Genomic DNA, 13860 nt, shown 5'->3' with positions numbered 1-13860 from the left:
CTGCACCACCACCTTCTCCTCCATTTTGCTTTTCTGTCATGATGTACATGCAGATTAAAACTTGGATGTCCCAAATATTGAAACACAGCTGTAATTCTACTCCTGACAGTAATTCACTTGCTGAAACTAAGACTACTTAAATAATCAAAAGAGCATGCAAAGTGCTGATTGAATAGCAATCTATGAAAAAAAAAAAATATTAACCAGAATGGATAGGAAAGGATAGAATAACCCTAACAGCTATTCCAAAGACTTGGCCTGACATATTATATGATTTTGGGCAACACTCTCAAATGTCTAAAGCCACAATAATCATCAACAAATCTCATATAACATGGCTTTGGAGACACCAAAGAACAAAGGCCACTTCTTCAAAGATGTACATTGAGGGGTTATTTTGCCACAACTGCGTTATCTGTAAAATAGCAATGATGACATAGACAACTGGGGCAGAGAGCAAAGAGCTAAAGAGGAAATCTGAAAATTAAGGGATGGTAGAAATTCTTTCAAATGAAAGATGCTTTGAGAAACAAAATATACTTTCTATTATTACTGCTAATCTTGACATATCTCTTTGCATTGACAGGGTGGGAGAATGTGTACGGCTTTGACATGACCTGTATTAGGGATGTTGCCATGAAGGAGCCGTTGGTGGACATAGTAGATCCCAAGCAAGTGGTGACCAATGCCTGTTTAATAAAGGTTTGGTAATTCCAAATATACTTAATTATGAATGTTTACAACTAACTGTAGGATTCTTTGGAGACCTGCTGCTTGTGTTTTACTGCTACCTTTATATGCTTTTATCTAGCTGCAGAAGCCATCATCATAGAATGCTATCATGCTGAGAAGGAAAGACGTGCAGTTTTAAATTAGTCAGTACTGGTGTGCTGCACATGCTTAATACTGTCACGTGAGCTAAGCGTGAGCATTGATACCTTGATTTCCTATGAAATACCCAAAAGCAAGATGGTCCTTGTGACTCTACTCATCTGGCTACTGCAAGCTGTAACTCAAGACTCTTACAAATTTTACGTATGCAAATACTGGATAAAGAGAGACATGGTGTATTTAGATATGGATTTTAATTGCCCTACCTTCTTGTAAATAGAGGTTGGAAATTACTGATGGAATGCTGCTGAGGAGAAGGGGTAAATGAATTTTGTTTGCAGTAAAAAAGATGGAAGCATCAGTTTCTTGTCTGTCTGATGATACAACTAACTTACTCCAGAATGTGATCAGAATTGAAACCTAATTTATTTGTCTAACTTTCTAGTTCTTAGCCTTATCCAGAATGTTACTGTGTTCCCCCAGCCCCAACATCTCCATTCAGAGGTTAGCTTGTACCCTGTCCTACATATAAGACAGAATGGTCACTAATCCCTTTTCAGAAGATCACGTTAAGAATGGAAGAACTGCCTGCAGGAATACTTTAAAGCTCTAAAATTCCTTCCACGTGAAGAAATCCTCCTCATGTGGGACTACTCTCATAAATAAGGCTGTCTGTGTCAACAGCAGTGGAAGGATCAGGTCCATGAATCCAAGAGTATGCTCATTTATCCCAAAGAGTCAGTTTTAATTTTTCACTTTCACTTTTTGCGAGTAACAAACACAACATTAAGCATTCCCATATGTAATAATGAAAGACATACCTCTAGTCTGCAGAACCTTTACTGAAAGCAGAAGAAAGGAACAGAAGTAGAAACTCTGTGTGACAACGTATGCATGCACAGTCCATCTGCACTGAGGGGAACACAGGATGGTTGCGCCTGAAAACAGCCTAAGCCAGAGCAATTTCAAATTGCAATTCACACAAAAGAAACAGCTATTTAGAGTGTGTAAAATATGTCCAGAGAGTGAGAGATAAAGGGGCAAAAAGGGGTTGGCTTCTCTGGAATAAAAAGCTGAACACTCTTAAATGAAGTGTACATCCAGCGCTTTATTTAGAAGGTCTTTGAGAGTAATTGGTTTTAAGAAGACAGACAAAAATTTTCAAAGTGTTCCTATTCAGGTTTTATATTTAGTTTTGACATCTTTTGTCCATACACCGAATGGTGCTATACCATGTAGTGGCACTGTGAGAGCAAAGCAGGTAATAACTACACAGTCAGAAACCACTTTCCATTCCAGAATCTGTCACTCTCACAAACTGATCACTAAAAAAATAGAAAATTGTTAATGAAAGGCATGAAGGAGGGAGGCCTATGTTCAAGCTAGCAATATGGAAGCTGGAAAAATAGAATCTGCATTGTTGGGTGTTTTTTTAATTTCATTTACTTTTGCACATGGTATTTATATAAAGTATATTTCTTTAATCCTGAAAATATTTGTGAATTCAGAAGATTATATTAGCCTAAGAAAATATCTGAGAATAAACAAAGCCATAATGTTTAATTATTCAAATGTTTTATTACAGCACTTCAAGATGGCACAGCTTGTTCATATTAGATTCACGGAGGGATTTTTAGGGGTGTATTCAACCCAAAGCCAGTTAACTTAGGATGCCTACAAGATGAGTCTGGGTTCTCTCTACATTAGTCAGTGGATGGACTAGTCACTAGATGCATTCCTCAGAGACCAGTCAGAGCCCTGTGCTTCTGCAGTTATTTTGATTCCCAATTTAGATGCTCTGAATTGTTCTACAAAATCAGCAAAATAAGACATCATCCTCTGCACGCTGTGTAACCATGACACTTAGCTAAAATGCTGGAGACTTGGGTAAAATTTCCTGTTTTGTACTCCTCAGAAATTGGATGTAACACAAGTCTTGAATCCTTTAAGGAACTCTAGCCACTAGGCCACAGGTGTACTGGGGTGGTATGCAGAGAATACAGCATGTTCTGTGTTGTGGAAGCCATTCCCTTTTGAATGATCTCTTAAATATATCTCAGAGCCACAGGAATGGGAGTCCTCTGTTTAATTTCCAAGCCAGGGAGGGTAGTGGGATCAAAGCATCTTGAAACCATCAGTCAATAACTGAACTCAGGATAAGTGTACAGGTGTCCTACCAAGGGACTACTGCTTTCAGTAATACTGCCAAAAAAAGGAAAAGTTTGTTTCAAACTCAGTAAAACAGTTGTATTTCCTTCTCTGATCCCTTTGTACTTTGGAAAAATACAAATATGTTTGGGTTGACCGAAAACTTTTTCTGCCTGTTAATTCTGATTTGGTGTCAGCACCAGAGACTAAAATAACAATAAATCCATTGTTCACACACCTGTAGAAAAACCTGCAATGAAAGAGTGGCAAAAACTGACAAAACCAAACAAGAACAAAGGACATGCTACATCCAGTTTGTAATAAAAAATACTGTTAAGCTTTCCTGAATATCCTTCCCTATATAGACACAGAACTAAAAAAAAAACAAAACAAACTGTTTCTGTGTTCTTTCCAAGTACAGATTACAGCTCCTGCAGGTCAGACACCACTTTAAGATTACACAGTTTAATGCTACTTAAATCACAAACTGCCTTCCTTGCACAAAAAAAAATTATACAACATTCTTGTTTATCAGAGCCTGTCTGGGAAGGCGATTAGAAAAGAGGTGCTGTGCCACTCTAGAAGCAACATTCACATGAAGAAATGGGGCAGGCAGCAAGTCAGCATTTTTTCCATGAGCAAACCTGATTGAGAGCTGTTTCTCCCATTAGAAGAGAGCTGCCTTCATCTAGGGTGATACCATTCAAACAAGAAATAGTAGCTGGCAACACAGCATCTCAACCTCACTGTTGATTCTAAATGATCTTCTATACATCATTTGCTCAGTCCGAAAGTGATTTGTGCCACAGGACAGTCTAAGAACCATTCTTTATGAAGTGAATGTGAAAACTGGACTTCTCTCTGTCTCTGTGCAACAGGGACATGTACCATGGGATGTCTCATGGTCTTTCATGCAGTGACGACCATGGTCTGAACCCCCTTATTCAGCCGATAACTCTGACACTTTTACTGCTGCTTAGCTTAAAACATTTTATTTTTGTAGTGTGATATTAAAGAGCTGTATTTTGATCACATTCTTGCTTAACTATGCCCATTTTGTTGTTGTTGTTGAAATCTGAATAAAATCTGGTTAATCACGACTTTTCAATTTATTTTATGCAATGACAGTATTTGTCCCCTGTGCAGTTAGCTGCAATAAGCAGTGCCATTGAATATAAGAATATATAGGTAGCCAGACTACAATTCAAAGAGATCACCAAAACTGGACTCATCCGTTCTCAAAATTATATTAACTAATAAAAAACCCCACACATTTGTCTCATACCTTGCATAGTAAAAAAGACATGTTTCTGTCCTTAAAAAAAAGACTGTGAAAGTGACCAACATTTTAGGCAGCCCATCTGTTCAATATTTTTGATAAATTTCTACTAACTTCTCTAATAAAAATAGTTCCTGGCTCTTTTGATTCCACTTTACCCTGCAGAGCCAACACAGCTCAGAGAGAGGGAGCTAGTTGCCTATTATGTGCCTCACCATTAGACTTAAGTCACAATTTCCCCATAGTGATACCACTAAAAAGATACCAAAAATTACAGAAATCTGCAGCTATTACCCACCAGTCCAGTCTAGCTTGCAAAGCTTGCAGTCTGCTGTGGAACTCTGCCAGGAGACCTCAGAAGTTCTCATTCCCACTATACTTTTTTCTTACCTTCTTTTAAGGGCAAAACCCCAAAAACATTTTAAGGCTATCACAGTTTTAAATGACCAATTATATGCATGGGTCACTTGTAAACACTAGTGCCTCAGGGTGTCATTGTAATGTTGTACAATAATTTTCATTATGTTTAAGTTGTTCTTGAGCAATGCTAACCAGACAGGATTAAAAAAAAACCTCCAATGGGCAGTCTAGACTCTGTCCTCCATTTTTGCAGGGTGGGTCTGAAGAAACGCTGGTGAGATTAGGGATAAGATTCCTGGCATAGGCTGGTAGAGAAAATTTGGATTTCTGCCTACAAAACTTCTCTTTCTCTGTATGCATGAGCAATGAGGGTATCAGAATGAGCAATGAGGATATCAGAAAGTGCACTGATCTCCCACAGCATTAGAACACAATTAGTAGTATTGCAGACTTATTATCCTCCTCATCATGACTACAAGTTCTGGAAACAACCCAGATAAAAGCAATACCAAAAGCTGGGAAAATCAGATCCATCTGGCAAACACAGTTTAAGCCTTGAACAGGGAGATTTAAATATTGATGGAAATAAGCAATCTTAAAGACTACATCATTGCTTCCAACTACTGCAATCAAGCTATAGTACAAGTTACATAATTTGCTTCTGTCTTGTTCAAGAGTAAGGTCCCCGTGGACTGTCCATTTGGAATCAGTTATCTGACAAAGGACTAGAAAGCATTACCATTAGAAAGCAGGACCCTCTCACAGCTCAAATGTTTCAACTGCTTGACATGGTCAAATCACTTTTCCTTTCAGAGATGCACAAAAAAATAAAAAGTTTATTTTTATTAAAAACCCAACTCTGCCATCTTTCCTCAATGCTGACAGTCCTCGATAACAAAAGGTCTTTGAACTGGGACCTATATATTCATTTCAACATCCATCATGCCTGCATTTGTCAAGGCAGGTTTTTACCTTGATTTCCTCCAGCTCCTACAGCCCCTCCCTGCCATTCCCAAGAACACACACTCTTCCGTGAGTGGCCTCTCTTGCCACACTCTGTCAGCTTAGTCACATAACTGGATCATTTCCTATTTTTTTTATATATTCAAGTGTACCATTGATTTCTTACAGTATTAAAGGGCTGCCGGTTGTCTTTGTGGCTGATAATTAAATAAAATGCTAAAGTACATAACACTTACCTGAGAGTCACAGACTTCTGCATGTAAATGTCTTTTTCTTTCTCCTCAAAACAGGAAGTAGATATTTATACAGTGAAGACTGAAGAATTGGCATTTACTTCTGCATTCTGCCTCCAAATTCAACGTAATGATTACATTCATGCCTTGGTCACCTATTTTAATATTGAATTTACGAAGTGCCACAAGAAGATGGGATTTTCTACAGGTAATCTGTATTTCTTTTAATTTCATTTCTGTTGCTATCAGTCTATCAGTTCTGCTGGTCAGATGGTACAGAAAGGTTTAATGTACCACCACGTTTGAATTTCAGTGATAAAAATTACTGTCATTCTGGGGGAGGTGAGCAGGATGGGGAAAGGGCAATTGCTTACAAGAATTCTATGGAAACAGAGGCAGGATTTCACAATGGCTACCAAGCTTAGGGTTCAGTGGGAATTATGACCTAGGAGTTTATGCCCCTCACCAGTTATATCTAAATCCCAAGTCAAGTTTTCAGATTAGACAGGGAATTATCGGCTCAGTGAGAGGTAGCAGCTCTGCATCCTAGTTTTCCCTAAATCCAAAACTCAACAAAGCTCTTGCTTGTCTCAGAGTCTAGAACAAAATCATCATTTTTTCCAAGCACACACTGCTTATGTAAATTATCTCTAACAATGTGAAACTCTAACTTACCTTGGTGAGCAGATATTTAAAGGAATAACACCATTCCTTTAAGGCATAATTTAACTGACTGAATAAACCACAGACTGTTGCAAGAAATGCAAAAACCTTATCCTGTATTAGCCTGACCACATATAGGAGGTTGAAGGAAGTGTTTCTCTGCCTCTATTTAGTACATCATGATAAGGTAGGTGCAGAAGAAGTTACTCCACAAAAAAGTCATTTGGCCATCTGTTACTGAAGGTCACCACTCTTTGGAAGACTGATTTAGATTCTCAGCTGGTGTCTGTTGGCAAACCTCTACTGAATTCAGTAAAATATACCAGTTTGTAGGACATGATGAAGTGCCACTTGATTGATATGTAGTTTTTTTAATTATGAAGAAAGTAAGTATGTGATTTGGAGTGGACTTGAAGACCTGTGCCTATATTACATACACACATACACACACTCTTCATGGGGCACAAGTTTCCAGTTATGTCAGGCTTTTCTAAGGAACATAGCTCTGCATAAGGGTATATGTGTGTGTACAAGGTAGCAGTTACAATTTAAAATATAAATTCAATTTAGTTTTGGTCTAACACGTTTTCACTTAAAAGTTTTACAGAGGCATGTCCAAATAGTAAACAGAGTCTGGATCTGAACTCCTACAGGAAGATCTCTCCATTTAAATATTGCAATTAGTAGTCATTAAAACTGTCTGGACACATAAAGAAAAATTATCTGGTAAAATAGTTTTCCTTTGAAAGATACCAGTTTGCCAGCACAGTTTCTGAGGAAAAGTTTTTTTATGTCAATCTTCTGATACTAGAATTTTGGGGGGAAAAAATCAGTTAAAAATTCCTGTCCTGACAGTTTTTTGAAAAAACAACAGCATTTCCCCAGTCACGAAAAATTTCAAACTCCAAATATTTTTTTAAATATTGATGTTGAAATGAAATAAGATCATTATTTTATTACACAGTGTTAATATGATACAATACAGTTAGTATGATACAATACAATGGCCTCATGCGACTGGGGATACAAATAGAAGAAAAATAAATTTATCAGAGGATTTTTTTGCAAGGTCAGGAAGCCTCTGAACTTGTTTAGCTATTCTTAGCTTCCTAGATGCTCCTGACTGCAAGAATGCTAGAAACACTAAGTAACTAATATAATTTCATTAGGTACTGCTCAAAGATTTGAATTTAAATCAGGGGAAAAAAAAGTAAATTAACAGCCTGAAATAGCAGAGGAGTGTCAAAGTGATTCTGCTAAGCAAGACTAGAAATTAATTCCATCTCTGGCAGATTGCCCACAGTATATGCCTTTTAAAAATCCAAAGCCAGGTCAAGGTACAAGTACCCTTTCACTAGCTCTATCCTCCTGGAAACTATAAAATCTGCTGTTCTGGGATCATGACTGAAAGGTTTCATCTGTGGCATTGTAAATAATAGTTTTTGATGATTTATGTAATTATTTTTTGAACTAATTTAGACTTCTGACATTCAAAGCACTTAGTGGTAAAGATTTCCCCAATTTGAACATGTGTGGGTTGAAAGGAAAGCATCAAAAAGTGCCTGTCTTGCTCTGTAACCCCCTTTGTGGAATCCTTCTTGCTGGGTGTGATTCACATCTGACATATTGCAGTAAAAATTAGAAGACAACCCACTGACAGCCATAGAATTAATTGTGTTGTTGTAAAGTATATTTACTAGTATAGTACATAAGTTAAAGCATTCTATGAGAAGAAAGGTTTTTTCCAACAGTTCCCAAGTCTTAATTGGATTTGCAAGACATGTAAGAAATTTTGATAAGTAATACCCATATATATATTTTTAGCACCTGATGCTCCTTATACTCACTGGAAGCAAACTGTCTTCTACTTAGAGGACTATTTAACTGTGAGACGAGGAGAAGAAATCTATGGGACTATATCCATGAAACCAAATGCAAAAAATGTGGTAAGTCAGCATCCCTGATTCTAATTCCAGCTCTATAATCTCACAAACTCACAAACTATAATCAACAGTAAAGAAAATGCATATAAGTAAAACAATGAGAATGCTAAAGGCATTAATGTTTATTAGTAAAAGCCCTAGTCACAGCTTCACCAAAGCTGATGACCACAATGATAAAGCAGTGCTAATGTTACAGAAGTCAGCCTGCAAACAAGCTAGCATGGGGAGAAATGATTCAAATACATCACCAAGTCAGGTGTCCTCTGTCATCTCCTTTATTCACATTTTGTGATGCAAGTAGGCAAAGGTCTCTTCATACTGTCACTTAAATCAGTGGTAAGATCCCTTCTGCCAACATAGGATGATCAAGAGTAAGCACTTCAGTTCCACATTTATGGCCATTGAGTGATCTCCCAGTCAGTGCCCACAAACTCTCCAGTATGAAATCAACTGACACGTTTCGTTTGAATGTCTGTGTGAACTCACTGATCAAATCTACTTAACTCACTAATCTAGTGATAGGGTTGTTTAAAAATTGTGGCTTTCCATAGACAATGCAGTGTTTTATTCAAGACTAAAACTAAATCGTGATGGATTTCACACTACAATGACTGGTGAAAACTTCCTCAGTTTCTCTGCTATGGGCTGAATTCCTCCATGTCAGTTATTCGGTACTTCTTTTAACTTGTGAGGAGACTATGAGACATGTAGCTGCAGCAGTTGTAATTATTGAACTATTGCACTTGTTGACTGCAGCAAATGCAGCAAAAAGCATTTAATTGTCTTCCTTTTTTGTGTTACTTTTCCGTTTTTGTACCAAACACAGCTTGGATATGGTTTTCATAGTAGTGAAATATTATACAGGGGAAGAAATAAACACAAAATAAATTTGGCATTAAAACAAACACATTCACCCCTGAAGCTACTGCTTGCTGTGAAAGAGAGGAAAATAGTCTGTTTCCTACCTTTATATTATCCTTGAGGGACTGGAAAATTTTCTTTTGCATTGAGTGTATCAATTTTCTTTGAGAGAAATGAATAAAATATCTCAAATTTGTTTGCACAGCAGTAGGCACCTGAATGCAGATTTACATGCTAGAATTAATGTGTTCTTGATAGTTGTCATAAAACAGAGAGACCACCTTGGTTCAAAAGGAAAGATGAAGGCTTTCAAAAGCTTGTAGAGTCAGAGCTTCCTTTTGCAGGGCTTTGTAGTGCCTCTTTCCTAAAACCATGTCATTATAAGATAAAGAACGACTAAGGGCTTCTCTACAATGGGAAGTTTACTAGATCTATTCTGGAACAACCCCTAGTGTGAAAGCTCTTTAGCCTAGATAAGGAGCATCTCAATGGGGAATACCTTTCAGAAATTTTTATACGATATGTATGATAACAGCACTTCAGAAGCTTCCTAGTAGTAACCGGGACATTAAATCAGCCTCAAAAAGAGAAATATGACCTAAGCATAGATTGTATGGTGAATGCTATTACACATCCTGCACCCTGCTTTTTCAGTGTTAGCACCATTTAAAACCAAAAGAAGTTAGAAATCACTGTAGGTATATCTTGAATCTGCAGATCTTTTCAACTCGATAACTGAATTGATACACTAAACTTATGGTGTTACTTACATGTTACATTTAAATCTTTTTACAGCGTGACCTGGATTTCACAGTAGACTTGGATTTTAAAGGACAGCTATGTGAAATGTCAGTATCTAATGACTACAAAATGCGTTAGCAGGAAACCTTGCAGAAAGATGAAAAGGAGAATTTTCTCAAGTCTTGAACTGCTGAGCTTCAAGCTAAGAACAACTGTTCACAAGATTATTTTATTAACTACTAGAATGTTTACTCTGATGGAGAGTGGTAACCTGATCTTTCTTGCAGATAGTACAGGGGGGCTGGGATCCCACTGTGAATGTACAGTATACAGAACTGTAGCTTTTGTCAAACATAGGAAAAATTAAGCAACAGTCTTGAGTGTTCTGGTTAACTTCAGGATGGCCGAAGACGCATATACAAATTGTATTACTTACTGTGAATTTCTGGTTCTTCCAAGCTTTGCATGTTAAGATGATTAGGGCAGTTTTCTCACTATGAAAGACTACTACAGCACATTACTGTGACAGTATTACTGGACTTATATTCAATATAAATGAATATATATATATTGTACATGAGAAAAAATAATTTCATAATAGGAATTTGTTTTGTGAATATTTAATTCTCATTATACAGTTATGGAAAGATAATGATGTTACTTCTGGCAGTTGTTACTCTAGGCAGTGATATATTCCATTAACTGTCCATCCAATGTTATAGCTTTGGTAAATACTTCATGCAAAGTGTACATAAGAGCTGGGCATTTACAGGAAGTTCAACAACTATATTTTTGAATGTCCTCTGGAAAATGTGGACCATTAGTTTTGAAATTCACCTTCACAACTAGATGTCTGTCAGAGCTTTAAAAAACATTTGCTTTTTATCCTTGAAAATATTCTGTGGTGAGTTTTATAGCTGGATTTTGCATGAGACCTGAAATCAGACACCTAGTATTTAAATGTGATGAATGCAAAGTCTCTGAAATGGTGGATAATTCATGTTTTTTAGCCATGCCATATTTCAGTTCTTTGCAAGATTCTTAATACAAAATAATTTAAAAAAATAGGAATTAGTGTTTCCTTTTGGTGATGTTTTAGATAAGTTTTAAATTGCAAATACTATTCTCAAGAGTGCAGTGATTTGCAGGAACAGATTAATGTCTTTAAAAATTGTCAATGGCTTCTGATAATACTAAGATGTCTGTAGCTTCCCCATCCCCTTAAGCCCCTTGTTTTTCTTACAAAATCTCCCGCTTATTGTTAAAACATTAAGTGCTTACAATTCCGTATATGTATGTATCAGATCTTTTTACTATATGAATGTGGACCATTTAATCACATGTAATTCATCTACAACTACGTCATCAGTCCTATCTACCCATTTTCCAGTCTGTCTGGCATTAGGCACTAAATCGTTCTATCATGTATTGGATAAGATTGACTAGTTTTTTGCCTAAAAATCTTTTTAATCACCTGCAAATAAAGCATACTTGAAGATGTATTTTGCCAGTATTTGTCAACTTCTCATGCTTTAGAAACCTATATCTATTGATTTTCCCTTCACAGAAACTGTACAGTGCCTCCATTTTCTTATGGCCTAAAGATTACGGTCTAGGGATTGTATCACATGGTATCTATGTAGAATGAAATTAAACTGTATTTCAGCAGTAAAAGATGCTTTTTGCAATGTAGTTCATCACTGTTGTTTTAAAGCACTTTTCTTTCATTTTTTTAAATGAGGATGAACAACTTTCCTCACAAAATCACTAGGATTTTATCTGTCAAATATTGCTGTCATTTTCAGGGAATCAGTTCAGCTACTCTTTCAGTAATGGACTGGGAAAAAAACCCTCTACAAGTCCCTTTCTAGTCACACTTCTGTGATTATAGGACTTTAAGGTAAAGAATTCTGCCAGATTTTTTCTCAGGGCCCTCCATTTATATAAAGATACTCAAATGATGTTTCCATCTTCTCTTTTGCCATTAATCACTGAGCTGACTATTACTGAAAGAAGAAAGACTCTTGCTTCATTTGCCTGAATTATACTTTGACAGCACTTCAAATCATCTACTTCTATTGCCCACTGCATGAATCTTTAATAAATTTAATATTAAAAGAATAACAAACAAGAAAAAAACTCTGCACCTTGTTTAAAACAAAAAAAAGAACATAAAAATACCCTAGGGTCTTTATAGAGAATGTGCCATTTTTGCCTGACAGACAGCACTGGTCAAGAAGCAGAAAAAAAAACTTGATCAAGACAGCTCATTAACCAGTTTGAGAGGCATTCAAGCAGTGTTGATATTGACTGTCCTTTCTGCCTCATCTTTCAACTACTGACAGTGTGGTGAAGATCTCTCTTCAACGGTGGCCAGTGGCCACCTTGCCTTAGTACTTAAAGTGCCCAGTCACTTCAGCATTGCAAGATTAAGTCCTGGCTCATACTGTTAATGGCACAGTTCTGGGATGGTAATCAGACCTCAGGCACACTCAGTCCTGGAAAATTGGCCAGTGCTTTTCTTCATTTCAAAAACATATCACATATTTCTCCATCACAAAAAGAACTGAGAGTACCTACTGCAGTGGCTGAGTGTCTTTAAAATCAAAGTGATCAAAAAGCAAATTCAGGCTTCCAAGGCCATTATAGGTGTTACCTACCACAAAGGTTTTGAAAGCACCAATAAGTTCATTACACGTAGGATCTGTTAGGTCAACATTAGTGAAATAGGTATGCAAAAACTTACAGGCCAGGAGCAAATGACTGTTAGGTTTTGCTCAGCAATCCAGCAAGTCTGGGTACCTGCCACAGAGCCTGAGCCTAATTTTCTCAAGGCTTGAACAAGAAGGTCTCCTGTGGACTCCAGGGTTGAACCAAAGCCACTGATTTTCGAAGCTTTACATTAAAATACTAATGACAAAATGACTGCTGACAACTGAAACAGACACATGTTTAAAGTGTTTAGTTTCCTTCCCACTGACAGGAAAAGAAGAGCATGAGCCGAGAACAGAGCATGAGAAAGAAACTGAAATACAGTATTTACACAATGACTGTCCCTGATGAGTAGTACAGTACTGGAGAAAAGAGAAAGCAGGTCACCTCTGCCTTGACTCTGATCCAAGGCAAAAGTATTAAATCCCTCTCAGGGATTTTCCTATCACTTGAAACACAAAGAAACATCAAAAAAAAATTAAATACTGAGCATGGCTCTAAAAGGCATAGTGGGCAATTCACACTTGCAGTGCTTGTAAGGATTAAGGAAGTAGTCTGTAATGTTAGGAGGGCCACTCTATTCCCAAGGTTCTCTACAGAACAGTATAGTATGACTCCATTCTCACATGTGTTTCTTATTCCCAGCACAAACTAGCCCTTGACAGATGTTATTAAAGTTTCAGGCTTGGCTTGGTTTTTGCAGGAGTCGTTCTGGGGACCTTCCTGAGTGCAAAATTAAGAAGTTTAGAGCCTTTTTACACCATCTTAGACTTTTAATAGGGGTTGAAACAGTCCAGAATATAAACAATAGTATTACCCAAGGTGGCATGTTTTTACTACAGAGCTAATTTGAATAACCTTCTCAGAGATAATTCTTACAGGATTTGTTTTAAATTTAATATTAACTCATAATTTAACAAATACAGATTTGATTATACATAACCAAGAGAAACTTCATTTACTTAGAAGGTAATTTATAAAGGATACATGGTGTTCTATGTATATAAGGAAGAATAAATCCCTGCTTTAAGAAGATAAGAAAGTACAGGCTGGGAGCCGACCTGCTGGAAAGCAGCTCTGCAGAGAAGGACCTGAGGGTTCTGGTGGACAAGTTGTCCACGAGCCA

At 37.0% G+C, this 13860-nt stretch overlaps 1 protein-coding gene across 4 annotated transcripts in view; it reads left to right on the top strand.

Annotated features, from left to right (window-relative positions):
• PRMT8 (protein arginine methyltransferase 8) overlaps window positions 1-11695 on the top strand; it is a 59045-nt gene extending 47350 nt beyond the window's left edge. For all 4 annotated transcript variants that reach the window (XM_027677690.1, XM_027677689.1, XM_027677691.1 and 1 more), the window contains 4 exons: window positions 587-702; window positions 5872-6022; window positions 8302-8423; window positions 10077-11695. In XM_027677690.1, coding sequence (XP_027533491.1) covers window positions 587-702; window positions 5872-6022; window positions 8302-8423; window positions 10077-10160 — 473 coding nt within the window. In that variant the 3' untranslated portion in view covers window positions 10161-11695. The remainder of the gene's footprint in view (window positions 1-586; window positions 703-5871; window positions 6023-8301; window positions 8424-10076) is intronic.
• Window positions 11696-13860: the final 2165 nt, after the last annotated feature.

This window comes from Neopelma chrysocephalum, unplaced genomic scaffold (genome assembly GCF_003984885.1).
Source record: "Neopelma chrysocephalum unplaced genomic scaffold, ASM398488v2 Primary Assembly neopelma1_43, whole genome shotgun sequence".
Lineage (NCBI taxonomy): Eukaryota > Metazoa > Chordata > Aves > Passeriformes > Pipridae > Neopelma > Neopelma chrysocephalum.
This window is presented reverse-complemented; position numbering and strand designations above follow the sequence as displayed.